Genomic DNA, 13963 nt, shown 5'->3' on the forward strand with positions numbered 1-13963 from the left:
AGTAAAACATTAGAGTAGAATACCATTATAAAAATAGTTTTCATTGCCTTTTGTTGTTTATCTCTCCACACACTTTAGCCATAATCATTGCCTTGTAACAGTGGATTGAAAATTTCCTATGGGGAATTGTTTGGTGCTGTTCATTAGCTACATCTAAATTATTCAGAGATTCCTGCCCACTTACCACCTCAAGAACTCTGTCCAGAACCAGAAATAAAGTGTTTTCAAGCAAATGTAATATATGCTAGGAATACATAACATCTTCAGGGTTGTAGGTTGGTTTTTGTTTGGGGGTTTGTTGGGGTCTTTTTATTTAAAAAGATGTGAAAGATTTATCTATTTAAAATAAATGAAAAGGAAAAGGAGCAGGGGGGAAAGACTTCCCAAGTCTTGTCTGGTGACTTTCTGCTTGCATCAGGCCAGTGATTCCACTCTACCCTGTGTCTTTCCCCTTTAAACTTGTCTTTTATTAAAACTTCATCATTGCTTGAAGTGTAGTACTTGTTTCTGGTTTGGTTAAGTTTTGTGGTGGGTTTTGTGATTGATTATTATATTTTTAATTTAAAATTTACCCCCTACTTCCCCCCCACCCCCCCTTTTTTTTTCTGTTAGTTGATTTAGTTTATTGCTCTCTATTCTTAATCTTCCTGCTTATTGCAAAGTTCAGCATCCCTTTTACTCACATTAAAGTGACACACCACCCCCCTTTTCCTAGAGGAGTCTTACACAAGCCCCTTCTAGCAGACTTCTGCTGTCATGCAGGTGCTGTCTTAGCTCATCAACACAGCTACTTCCAACAAGTTTTTTCAGTCTTCCCTTTCCATTCAGCTCTATGAACTGTCACTGATGCTGTTCTGGTTTCATTGAGCATTTTAGTTTATGATCACTGGGTCTGCAGGTGAGCTTTTGAAGTACATTCAACATAATGGCTAAATAAAGTTAAAAGAAGAATAAACACAACTTCCCTGCTGTGGAAATCAGAGAAAGTGAGATGCAGGCTGGTGTTGCCTTGCACTGACCAAGAAAGTTCCTTCCCTAAAATACTTGTGTTTCCTACTGAAAATTGTATGGAGAACAGTAGGCCTCAATGACAAGCTGCTATAAATGATCTGTACTCTGATTACCAAGTACATGTTTCTCTTTGTTCATTTATTAATTTAAAACAATGACAAAATTAAGCCTGTTCCTTCCTTGACTACATAACTCAAGTTAAAAGCAAGGATTATTCCTTTGGTTGGTTAAAGAGGGAGAAATCATGGAAGTGTATAGCCCAGGAGTGACTAAGCCATGGCCATTGTCAAAATGAGTGAAATTGTAGAATCTCAACAACAGATAGCTAAAAGTATCTATTATCTAAGGTCAGTTTGCATTCCTTCTGTCATAACCATGAGATGAAAATACCATTCTCTCAGCTCATTTTTATTGGCAGCAAGGAAATGATGTCTTGGTAAAAGTGCTAACAGGAAGGGAGGCCTCTTGTTGATAACATGTTCGAAATATGCTGTTCTTTCTAAGTTGTTTCTAATCAATTATAAGCAGTAGAGGTCAGGAGTAGAAACAGCAGTGTGTGTCAGGTGCAGGGTGATGCTGTGCACAGTGCATTCTCAGAGCAATGCTCATCAAAGTCCTGGTGACCCCTGTTCAACTGAACAGTGCCTTGTGACTATATGGTGTAGGCAAAGTGCAAGTGAGTATAATCCTTTAGCATTAACATTTTTAGCTTAATCGTGTAATTTTGCCTAATAAATTCTCAACTAAGGCTCTGATAAGGCGGGGGGGACAAGCTTGGTGCAAATACTGAATTGTACTACATATTAAATATCTCTTAAAGGGCTGGTAATCAGTCCTTTCGTGGCTTTTGGCCATCATGACTGAGCAAATATTGCACTGTAATCAGTGCTCAGTATCATATTTTGGTCAGTATTTTGGCCTGTTTTATCTGTTTCCTGTAACAACAGAACTTCAACTACTGCTTTATCACAGTAGTTAAAAAAATTACAACTAAACAACAAAAAGTTATTTCGGCTGCTCTGCCTAGGATGGTTTGACTACAATAAGTAAATTCTCCTTTCTTGAACAGATCTGTTAGAAAAATTGTGATTCTATTAATTGCTTGTCCTTAGGTATGTAAATCAGAAGCACCATAGCTTGAAAAACAGAGTTTATTTTCTGGTACAGAATGTATAATAGCAATACTTTTATGTCTACACAAAGCCAAGTGAGTACTAATCACTCTCTGATATGATAGAATAAACTTAGCAGTGTGGCTAGGCGGTTAATGGAATTTCATCTTTGTAAAGAAGCTGAAATGTGTGTTTTGGGTAATGTATTCTCCTCCTTTTGGAGATTTTGGGTGGGATTTTTTTTTTTTTTACCTCTCTTACACTGTGTAAGACAAACTGCAGTTAAAAAAAAAAAAAAAAAAGAAGAACCTAGACAAGAAGTAGAGGCTTCCTTAGCAATTGAATTCTATTAATTTGTATTTCCAGTATCAGTATAGTGGCTTTTCTGCATGTTGTTCTCTGTGTCTGTGCTAATGTGGCCCTCCTCTAGCAAACCCAGGTTTTTATAGCATTATGGTATGTGAGATTTTGCTCAGACCACCTATGGCATCAAACTGTAGTTATTTTAACTTTAAAACCAGTGCTATTTAATGAATGTGTTTCTTCACAGTCTTACTGCCAAGGTTATTCCTTAAAAGCATACATTTTATGTGTTTAAAATTCAGTATTTTCTTCTGCATCCTTTACTTCATGGCCAACCCAGATGGTCAGGATTTTTTCCCCCTCCTTACAGCTTGGTTATTTATTAATAATTGTTTTATTAGTATGCATTTTTTCCCTGTAGGCGGCTTTGCTGTTCGGTTCTTGGGGATTGTTATATTTGCATTGTTGGGGTTGTTTTGATTTTGTGGGGGGTTTTTTGTGTGTTGTGTTAGTTTTGTTTTGGTTTTTGGTGGTGTGGGAGATATTTTGGGGGGGGTGTTGTTGTTTGGGGTTTTTGCTTTGTTTAGGGTTTTTTGGGTTGGGTGGGGGGTTGGGGAATGGGTTTCTTTTGGTTTGCTTTGTTTTTCGCTCCTGTGGGCCTGTCTAGGGTTAAAATAAAAACAACCACCCCAAAAAACCCACCACAATTTCATTGCAAGACATCTTTGAAGCTGAAGATCCAAATAAAATACTTTGTCTGTATAATGTTGGCAGTTTTTTAGTTTAATACTGATATGCCTGCCGACAAGATTTTAATCATGGTGTGATTTGGAGAAAAACTGGTTTGTTTTGAATTTGAGAAGAATTTATACATACCTGTTTGTCTTCAGTTCAGTGTTATGGTCACTGAAGAGATAATTGTTTGAACCTTTGGTCATTTGTTTCTCTTTAGTGTCACTTGATGCACTGTCTTTTGGTTTGTCATCTCATTAGCTAGAAGAACATGAGGGAGTCTCAATGTAGCCTTGCCAGGCACTGCCTTTCCAAGAATCAGTCATCTTTAGGCTTTGCCTGTATTTGTCTGCAATCATTTCTAATTTCCAGGGCCATCACCTTCTTCCCTCTGGCTCCAAGCGGCATTAATCTTGGGATAAGATGATAGTGGATTTTGTGCAGATTTGGACAGTCACATTTTTCAGATGTGACGTTACATTCCTTATCTTGCTCAAGAGTAATAAAAGCAGTGTTCAGATTTGTTACATTGCAAGCCAGTGTTTACTTGGAAAGCTTGCAGCTAACTCTCTGCCTGAGTGTAGGTGCTTTCTGTGCACCTACGAAGCATACAGTGCGGTCTGTGGAGCACCTGTAAATCATACACCTTCACAGCATACAGTGAAGTCTGTAGAGAAATCACTGCAAAGTTTTACCCTCTTGATGAGGCTGCACATTGCAACAGGGTATACCTTTGTCTGAGTATGTGAGGGAGAAACAAACCCATATTTAAATAGTAAGTTTAGTTAATTTTGGTGTACTTTATTTGCCAAAGTATGGAGGTGTGGTAATGTTTCTTCAAAATGTTGAGTGGGATGGCATGTGAGAAGTTCATGGCTATGAATGCAATGCTGAAGGTAACATCTGGAGTGAAAAAGTCTTTGAATAATATGCAGGAAGTGTTGGGTTTGGATCAGACTTCTTTTAATTGTGTGTTACAGAATTAACATAACTGAACTTAGATAGCTTTGAAAAACAAAGCGATGGGTGGTAAAACACCTTTCTGAAGTCATGGTCTTCAAAGACTGGGAGAGAGAAAATATATCTTTAAAATGTTATTGTTGTTTTTGCTTTATTTCAGAACCTTAATAAACAAGCATTTGATCTTGCAAAAGTCCTGTTGAAAAGGACCGTCCAGACCATTGAACCGTGTATTGCCAATGTATGTAAATCAGTTAATCCATGTTACCCACAAGTAATGTGTTCTTCTTATTGTCTTGATTTATTGGGGATATGTTTGTTTATTGTAAAATACTCTTTCTAAAAATCACTTTTTGTAATGTAGCTACAAAAGAACCATTTTCCAAACAGGATTATTGGCTTGGTTGTTGATAGTTCAACTAAGCAAAGAAGAAATAAATGTTTACTCCTCTACTAAAGTTAAGCCTAAATCTAGGCTATGAAAGTAGATTATTACCAAAGAAATTCTATTGCAACAAAAGAAATTTGCAGCAATAGTACTTTTTATGTCCAGCAACCAGACAACCTCATTTATTAGCAAGCTTTAGGATGAATCATGTCAAACTACCTGCTCTTCACTGGGTGTTTTTTTCTTCATCCTGAACTTGTTTCAGTCATAAAGACTAAAGATTTGATTTTGTACAAGGCATCCTTCTATTATAATTCTTTTTACTGAATGTCAATGTTGTATGTTCTACTAAAGTCTGGGTGGGATGTAGTCTGGTCCATTCTCTGGCCTTTTCTTGCTCCCAAAGCCAACAGAATTCTTAAAAGTAAGTAATTTAAAAAGGGAATTAGGCAGATTCATAAAAGATGAATCAGTAAGTATTTAAAAGCTGAAGGAATCTCACTAACAAGTACCATATCCCAATTCCCCTATTTCTTTAGCCTTTTCTAATTATTCATAGCTGGAAACAGGATAGTGGATAGAGTGACCTTTGAGTTGATTTAATATTATTCTTCTTGCTTTCTTATTCAAGTGTGTAATAGCTTTGTAGCATTTGTACTGCTCAAATAATACTAATATTAACCCACAGTATCTAATAGGAAATATATCAAGCATTTAACAAATCCAAAAGAAATCACTCAAAGCTAGTTTATTTTTTTTTCTGTTAGATCACTAACAGCTTTGATAAATTATCATCAGGTATCACACAACATACCATAAAGTCATCTGATGTTCTTGAAAATGGATTTAAAGGAGGGAAGCTTCTTTTTCAGCATTTGCTGATCTTCAACTTGGATTGGTCTTAAATGATAAAAAAAATAGAAGGTGCTTCAACCAGATGACTATGCAGTTGAATTTAACAATTCTTTTGTTACTGGTCATTTATTGATATTTTAAATTATTGTAGAATGGAATAATAGAATTGTTTTGGTTGGAAAAGACCTTTAAGATTATTGAATCCAACCATTGTCTCACTTTGCCAAGTCTGGTACTGAATCATGTCCCTCAGTGCTATGTTTGTGTCTTTTAAACACCCACTGGGATGGGGATTCAGCCACCTCCCTGAGGAGCCTGTTCTAGTCTTTGAGAATCCTTTTTAGTCAAGAAGGTTTTTCTACTGTCCAGTCTAAAGCTCCTCTGGTGCAACTTGAGGCCATTTCCTCTTGTCCTAATCACTTGTTACTAGGTGGAAAAGACTGACAGACGTCTCAGTCCAGTCTCCTTTCAGGTGGTTGGAGAAAGCAACAAGGTCTCCCTTCTGCCTCCCATTGAAGTGAGGGCCCCAAAAGTGAATGCTGTACTCAATATGTGGCCTCATCATCATCAGTGCTGAGTACAGGAGAACAATCCCTTCCCTGGTCCTGCTGGTGACGCTATTCCTGACCCAGGTCAAGATGCCTTCTTTGCCACCTGGGCACACACTGGCTCACGTTCAAGTGGCTGTTAATCAACACCCCCCAGGTCTTTCTCCACTGGACAGTTTCCAACCACTCTGCTCTAAGCCTGTAGTGTTGCATGAGGTTGTTGTGACCCAAGTGCAAGATTTTAAATTACCAAATTACCGTGAACTGATCCTGATAAAACAGTTGGACTTGGTAATGCTAATTACAGGTCTTTTTCAACTGAAATAATTTGGTGATTCTGTGTAGCAGAACTGAACTCTGAAGGGTGTTTGTAATTTACTTGATCCAAAACTGTAAGGTTGAAATGCTTTGATGTAATGAAAAAAATGTGCAGAGTACCTTCCATTAGAATTATTAGAAGTATTTATGGTGCTACCTTATAATAATTTTTTAAAATAATGTTTGCATTATTGAAGGAAAGTCTGGTAAATAACTTTTTTTTTTTTTTTTGGTATTCTAGTTTTTTAACCAGGTTCTGGTACTGGGAAAGTCTTCAGTAAGTGATTTGTCAGAACATGTGTTTGATTTGATACAAGAGCTTTTTGCCATAGATCCTCACTTACTGCTGTCTGTCATGCCACAGCTTGAATTCAAGCTGAAGGTAGGTTACAAGCAATAAAATTTGTGTACATAGTAAGAGTGCAGAGCTGTAGATTTAATAACTGTTCTGCTGGAGGGATAAAAATGTATTTATCACCTTACTGTAAAGATAAATGTAATATTACAGGAAGTACACTGGCAAGTTGTATACAGTTGTGCTTGCAAATGTGTATTATGCACAGAAAATATCTAGTAATGATAAATTGATACAATCTAATGCAAAAGTTATAACTGCTTAATCTTTGAATTTCAGCTGGAATTTAATTAGGCTGTGGTTGGCTTAGGTCATGAAATGCAAGTATATGCAAGAAATACAGAAGTTAGCTGCAGTATTGATTTGCAGAATTTTCTGTAGAGAAATAATACTTGAATCACAGAGGAAATACTCCAAAATATTTTCTCAGATTGGTCAGAATCAGCTAGTAAGTCAGCTGGCTTCTTTAGAATCCTTGGAAATAATTCATTTATCCTGATTTGGAAGTTTGGGGTTTTTTTTTAATTAAAAAGTTTTTCATCTTAAGATTGGAATGGAACAAGATAAATACTTTCGATATCTACATATAGGGTATGGTGGCAACAAAAATAATCAAGAATTAAGTATTGGGTGAAACAGCATTTTATTAGTGTACATCTGTTTATAGCATCTTAATTGGCACCTTTCAGACACGTACAAAAATAGTCTTAAAAATGCTTTGAGGCACAAATAAGATCATTCATTGTTGAAATTCAGGGATATATATTATTCAGACTATTGTGCGTGAATTTTCATTCCTGAAAGAGACAGAGTTTTACACACACACAAAATCATAGAATGGCTTAGGCTGGAAGGGACCTTAGAGATTATCTACTCCAACATGGCATGGAGGCCTCTCCAACTAGGCTTGGCTGCTAAAGGTCTCATCCACCCTGACCTTGAACACCCACCAACAGGTATCTACAGCCTCCCTTGGCAGCCTATTCCAGAGTCTCACTACCTTTGGACTGAAGAACTTCTTCCGAAGATCCAGTCTAAACCTGCTCTCCCTGAGCTTCAATCCATTCCCCCTTGTCCTATTGCTAGACACCTTTATGAAAAGTCCCTCTGCAGCCTTCCTGTAGGATCCCTTCAGGTATTGGAAGGCAGCTCTGCCGGAGTCTTCTCCAGGTTGAACACCCTCAGCTCCCTCAGCCTATCCTCGCAGCAGAGGTTCCCCAGCCCTTGCATCATCTTTGTAGCCCTCTGGACTCACTCCAGCAGCTCTGTGTCCTTCTTAGGATGGAGACACCAAAACTGGGCACAGTATTTGAGGTGGACCCAGTACAGATAATTACTAATATTATTATGTATTTCTATATTTTTACTCATATTCATCTAATCTGTTTAGGGAGATTGAGGATTATAAGTGATTATTTTAAATTCACTTTTTTAATGGAACTTGTGAAAACAAAAGGCAAAGGAAGCCAGCAATCACTAATAAAGATATTACAAGTTCTCCTTTCATGTTTTCATATATAGAGCAATGATGGAGAAGAACGTTTGGCTGTTGTTCGACTTCTGGCTAAACTCTTTGGCTCCAAAGATTCCGATTTGGCCACACAGAATCGTCCTCTTTGGCAGTGCTTTCTTGGGCGGTAAGAGAAACAGAATTCTGTATTTCTATTCTTTTTGATCAGAATTTTCAGATATTATTACATTTCTAATTGTGTTTCTAGAGGATGTAACTGTATTTGATCAAAGTCTTTTAGAATCGTAGAACGGTTTTGGTTGGAATAGACCTTTTATGATCAAGTCCAACTGTTACCTAACTCTACCGAGTCTGGTGCTAAACTTTGTATGTCACTTAGCACCATATTTCTGTGGCTTTTATACACCTTCAGGGATGTGGATTCAACAACCTCCTTGGGGAGCCTGTTTCAGTCTTGGAGAACCTTTTCAGTCAAGAAGTTTCTTCTGATATCTAGTTTAAACCTCTCCTGGTGCAACTAGAGGCCATTTCTTCTTGTCCTATCACTTGTTACTAGGGAGAAGAGACTAACAGCCATCTTGTTGCTCATTTCAGTTGGTTGTAGAGAGCAAGAAAGTCTCTCCTCTGCCTTCTTTTCTCCAGGTTCAACAACCCCAGTTCCTTGTTTTGTTAAAACTTCAAAGCGGGAACTGCATACAGTTTCATTTTAGAATGAAGAAGCCTGAAGGACTACTGCTGCATTGCTGTCAGCTATAGATATATGTTAGATCAATAGCACAATCCATGCATAGCAGAAATCACACAGTACATGTGTCAGCATTGTTGAAGTTTCATACTATTCAGCTATATCTGCTACAGCATCATTAATTTGGCATTTACCTTTTTGAGTGAAAAGATACTTCCTTTAAATACAGAAATGTATCACTGTTAAAGTGTTTTCAAATGGTCCATGTTACATGGAGATTCTATGTTTTAGTAACTTGATTTGTGTGTATCTGTATATATATCACAGTATCACCAAGGTTGGAAGAGACCTCAAAGATCATCAAGTCCAACCTGTCACCACAGACCTCATGACTAGACCATGGCACCAAGTGCCACGTCCAATCCCCTCTTGAACCCCTCCAGGGATGGTGTATACACATATACACATGTGATTTGCAGTGTATGGATAATTAATGTTCAAAAGTCCATGGATATGTAGGCTACTCATTCCTTAATTTTAGTCCTGACTTAATTTCCCAAGAAACACCATAAAAATTTATTTGAGGTACGTTCTGGAGACAAATTAAAAAACATTTCTTTTGTACTCTTTTGCTATGTATAGAGTATTCTAATAGTTAATGGAACATACTATCAACACATGTTACTACATAGAGAATAATCTTGATTTGCAAGGCTAATTAAAAATTAACATTCATCATCTTCTATCCCTCTAGGTTCAATGATATCCATGTCCCTGTGAGATTAGAGAGCGTGAAATTCGCCAGTCATTGTTTAATGAACCATCCAGACTTAGCAAAAGACCTCACTGGTGAGATGCTTATACAGGGGTTTAGAATAATTTAAGAGATGAGCAAGGAAGAACATAATTATTTCTCTACATAGCACTGTGGTTCTAAAATGTATCAAATCCAGTGCTTGATGCTGGATGGAAGAGCTAACTACTGAGTAATTGCTTTCTGCTGAAGGCAAGCTCTGGTTATTAGAAAGAGAGGAATGTGTGACATTGTGTGGACTTCATCAGAGGCAGTTTTTAAGAAGCTGCCCACTGCAGAATGAGTTTTAAAGTCATTGCAGATTCTAATGAAACTTGGCAAGTCAAAGCAAATATTGCTGCGACATCTTGATTTATGTTCAAACCCAGCATGTTTCCTACTGCTCTCTTCCATTGAGTTTTTAAAAAATGCCATTGTGCTGATCTAAACTGTGAAGTTTTTTTTCCTTCACTTCAGCATCATTCTGATTATGAGCATATTTTCAGATTTAACTGAAAGTGCTTCTTTTATGATGCAAATTATCCTACAGCAATAATCAAGTCTTTTTAGTTTATTGTTTACCTTCTTAGCTCTTTGGGAATGAGAGCCACTGCTCTTATTTTTTTTTTTTCTTCCTTTTTTCCTCCTCCTCCTTATTTTCAGAGTATTCTAATCAATTTTATTTCACTTCATTGCTTGTTGCAAATGAGGTTATTGTAAAAGCCATTCACTTTTATCTTCTGATAGTTACAGTTATGTAGTTGCCTGATATTTAAAGTAGAAAATGCTGGAACAAACATCTCCTGTAGGCAGTTATATGTTAAATAGATGATGGTTGTGATATGTGACTGGCATTTGATTCTTCCATACATTACTAATAAATTGGAGTGTGCCATTAGCTGCATTAATAAAAGCCATTTTTGTCATTATTTCTGATCGTAACAGAATATTTGAAGGTTAGATCACACGACCCAGAGGAAGCCATTCGACATGATGTTATTGTTACAATTATTACTGCTGGCAAGAGAGATCTTTCTTTAGTCAATGACCAGCTGCTTGGCTTTGTCAGGGAAAGAACACTAGACAAACGGGTAAGTGTTCATATTTTATTTTCAGGAATAACTGGTTTTAATATAATTTGGTGAAATTAAAACAAACAAGCAAAAAACAACCCAAAGCCACAGAAACAGAGAATCTTAAGAGCTGATTATTAATCAAAAAGCTGTGGGAGGGAAAAGCAGTTCTTCTACCAGAACATCTACATGTAGCTTGTATATTATGGTGGCTTCAATCAAGTGTTGTCAAGCAAATAAGATCATTGATGTGAGGAGCATATTAATTTTGTAAGAACAGAAAAATTGCCACATGTTTAGGCCAAAAGCTCCCTGTAGCTCAGTGTAATTCTCATAGTGTTCAGTTTTGGTTTCCAGTGATTTGTGATTTAAAGATTTCTTAAATCTGCTTGATCATGTTTGTCACCGCTTTCAGTGGAACTTTCATTCCGTGAACTTCTCAAGTTCTTTCTTGTATTTATAGTCATCTGTGACATCTGCATCAGTAAATTGGAGTTCAATGCATGTGTGGAATGAAGTTACTTCATTTAAGCTTGTCTGATAATTCCACTTATGTCAAAGAATAAATATTCTTTGACCCACTTATGAATCATAAATATGTATGGTGTATCTTTCCCATTCCTTTGCTCTTCAAACTAAAGAATCACATAATTAACTTCCCCACAAATTGGTTATTGCATAGTTCTGATAATTCTTGTCTGGTTGTTTTCTATCCTGTTGGAACCAGTGTGACCAGCCTTGCCTGTGGCATTCAAGGTGTGCACTGTGTTGTGTACTTTATCTATGATAGTTTTTTCTTATTCTTTTAACATTCTGTCTTTTATGCTGCTTCTGAGCACTGAGGTGACAATTTTGGCAAACATCCCTGTTGACTTCAGTGTTTTTCCTGAATAATTTTAGATGGTACATTACCTAATACTATACATACAGAGTTACTGCAGCTGGGAGAACTTGGCCTTAATCTGAATTTCTTTCATTTCACACTGCAGTGATTCAGTAGCATGAAACTTTTAGGCAATTCTGCATTACAATATTAGATCTGACTACCTCAGTGAAATTTATACACATGGTTCCATTCATTTTCTAATAATGTTTCATATGTTAAGTGTCACAAATTCCCTTCTGACTCCATCAATAGCTTCCTTTTGGTTCTTTCATTGTGAAAACCACTCATCTATTTCCAGCCATTGTCCCCTATGTTTTAGTTAATAATTAATTCACAACAGGAGTTTTATTTTAAGATCCTGTGGTGCGAGACTTTGTTGGAAGGGGTTTTTTTGGGATCTTCGTGCATTTTACTCCATATACTTGTGGGTCTGCTAAATTTTTTTTCATAGACAGAACTTCTCATTGTGTAAAGTGTAAGGAATCATTGCTGTAACTTCATTTTCCAGTGGTGTCTACTCTTTGTTGTTGTTGTCACTGTTTTGGTTCAGCCTGTTTGCCCATTCAAAATCAGATATTCTGGTGAGTGGCACTCTGCCTCTTGGTATCCTTTGGCGTTCTCATTTGCTGTTTTCAATGTCCATTGACAAATTGCAATAACAGAACAGTTAGTATTTAGTGTATAACTTCTCAATTCTTACGGAAGTTGCAAATGGGATATCACTTGGTCATAATGGTTTTGTGAGTACTCGTTAGATTAAGGTGTTTAGGTGTTTTGAAAGGGGTTCTAATGGCACTTTAATAAATCTCTTCACACCTCTCTGTTGGAACAAATCTTGTTTTGAGCCTTACAAAACGGTCTGGAAGGTTTCTTCTTGTGGGGGATTTGGTAAAGATGCTTAAATAGTATGTTGTTATGATTTGGTTCTGTAACTTTTGCCATGCTCCATCAAGATTTTACCTTCAACTTGCCAGAGCTTATACTCTCGCCTGTATACACTCTTTCAGATAGGACTTGGAGGGTTGGAGGGTGATGCTTTAATAGCAGGCTTCATTGTCCTGTGCAACCATGTTGATTTTTGTTGTTTTACCTTTCTGATAGAGGATATCCTTTCTGTAAGCTGTATCATTCTGGCTAGTTACTTTAATTCTTCTTTAAAAATGTTCTCTTTCTTATTTTCCCTTTTTTAACTGAGACTTACTGTAATGAATTTTGAGAAGAGGATGTTCTAGTTGCATGAAAAGGGAAATCCCAATGTTGAGTATGTTCACTGTTAAAAAAGCAGCTTTTCAATTCCTTTTATGTGCAGCTTGACTTTGCACATTTTTCATGAGCGATTACCTTGCTTCTTTTTGTCAGCCATTAAACAAACATGTCCAAAAAGTCATTTATGACATCTAAAAACTTTTTAGTGTAGCTACTACATCCCACCGGGACTTGCACCTGGTCAAAATGAGATGATTGTTTCTGTGCCTTCTGCATAGTGTCTCCTTTATCATGCTGCCAGCAGTAAGAGGCAGTCAGTTGTACAGCTGTAATACTCATTTCTAGGGAACTGGGGATTTTCAGTTCAGATAGCCTTAACCCCCAGCGTGGGACTTCTTAATGCTCCTAATACGTTTGACTCAGTGATTTCACACTGGTCATAGGTTTGATGATACATTTCAAGGTTAGATGCCTTTCCAGGCAGTCATCAATGAAGAATAGCTTCTCCTCCAGATGATGTTTCTTTTGTAAAAATCTCTGGAGAGAGCTTTAATGAAAATACATCCTGAGGAGAAATGAGAATTGGGGATTGACTAGAAATGACTACAACAAACACTTGGCTTTTGAAGATAACAATATAGCATGTCTTTGTAAATATAATTAGTGTTATAAAGTGAATATCAGAAACTTGGAAATGTTCATAATTTTTTTTATTTATCATTTTTCTTCAGTTAGAGAGGGCTATTGATATGTCCATATTACTGTCTTCATATTTGCTGTGAAGGATTTTTTTTTTTTTTGGTTCCAGACCTAGTACATTATACCCACTTCAATTATTCTTTTGCTTTAAAGAACTCAGTTACCTTCTGCTGACTGCATTCATTTACCCCTTGTAGCCAGGTTTCTGTTGGACAAATCTACTGCAAGCTCCTAAGCGATCATTCATCAATTCGACTTCATCTAATTCTTTTTAGGCCTGCAATCATCTGTCAAATTAGTATAGACAGGACTGTAAAAAGAACACTTGTCCACAAGGCTGAAGTAAAATGCTGATTGCTCAAACACATTATCTGTCATTTCACTTCTACCTTTTTTTTCCTTCATAAAACAGTTTGAAAATTTAAATCATTATAACTGCTATGTTATTTATATGAGCTGTGTTTTTTCTCCTGACTGTAGTCTTGTTGACACAGTATTGGTAAAGATGCTTTAATGGCTTTTTTTAGGGTAAAAGTTTTTGGCTAAAAGACAGTAGCTAGTTTTTTTT

At 36.7% G+C, this 13963-nt stretch overlaps 1 protein-coding gene across 1 annotated transcript in view; it reads left to right on the forward strand.

Annotated features, from left to right (window-relative positions):
- The window catches only part of PDS5A (PDS5 cohesin associated factor A), an 84782-nt gene that overhangs the window by 35832 nt on the left and 34987 nt on the right, over positions 1–13963 (forward strand). Inside the window, exons 7-11 of the mRNA XM_054163914.1 lie at positions 4279–4359; positions 6469–6609; positions 8104–8219; positions 9493–9587; positions 10477–10622. Coding sequence (XP_054019889.1) covers positions 4279–4359; positions 6469–6609; positions 8104–8219; positions 9493–9587; positions 10477–10622 — 579 coding nt within the window. The remainder of the gene's footprint in view (positions 1–4278; positions 4360–6468; positions 6610–8103; positions 8220–9492; positions 9588–10476; positions 10623–13963) is intronic.

Source organism: Dryobates pubescens, chromosome 1 (assembly GCF_014839835.1).
Source record: "Dryobates pubescens isolate bDryPub1 chromosome 1, bDryPub1.pri, whole genome shotgun sequence".
In the NCBI taxonomy this organism is placed as follows: domain Eukaryota; kingdom Metazoa; phylum Chordata; class Aves; order Piciformes; family Picidae; genus Dryobates; species Dryobates pubescens.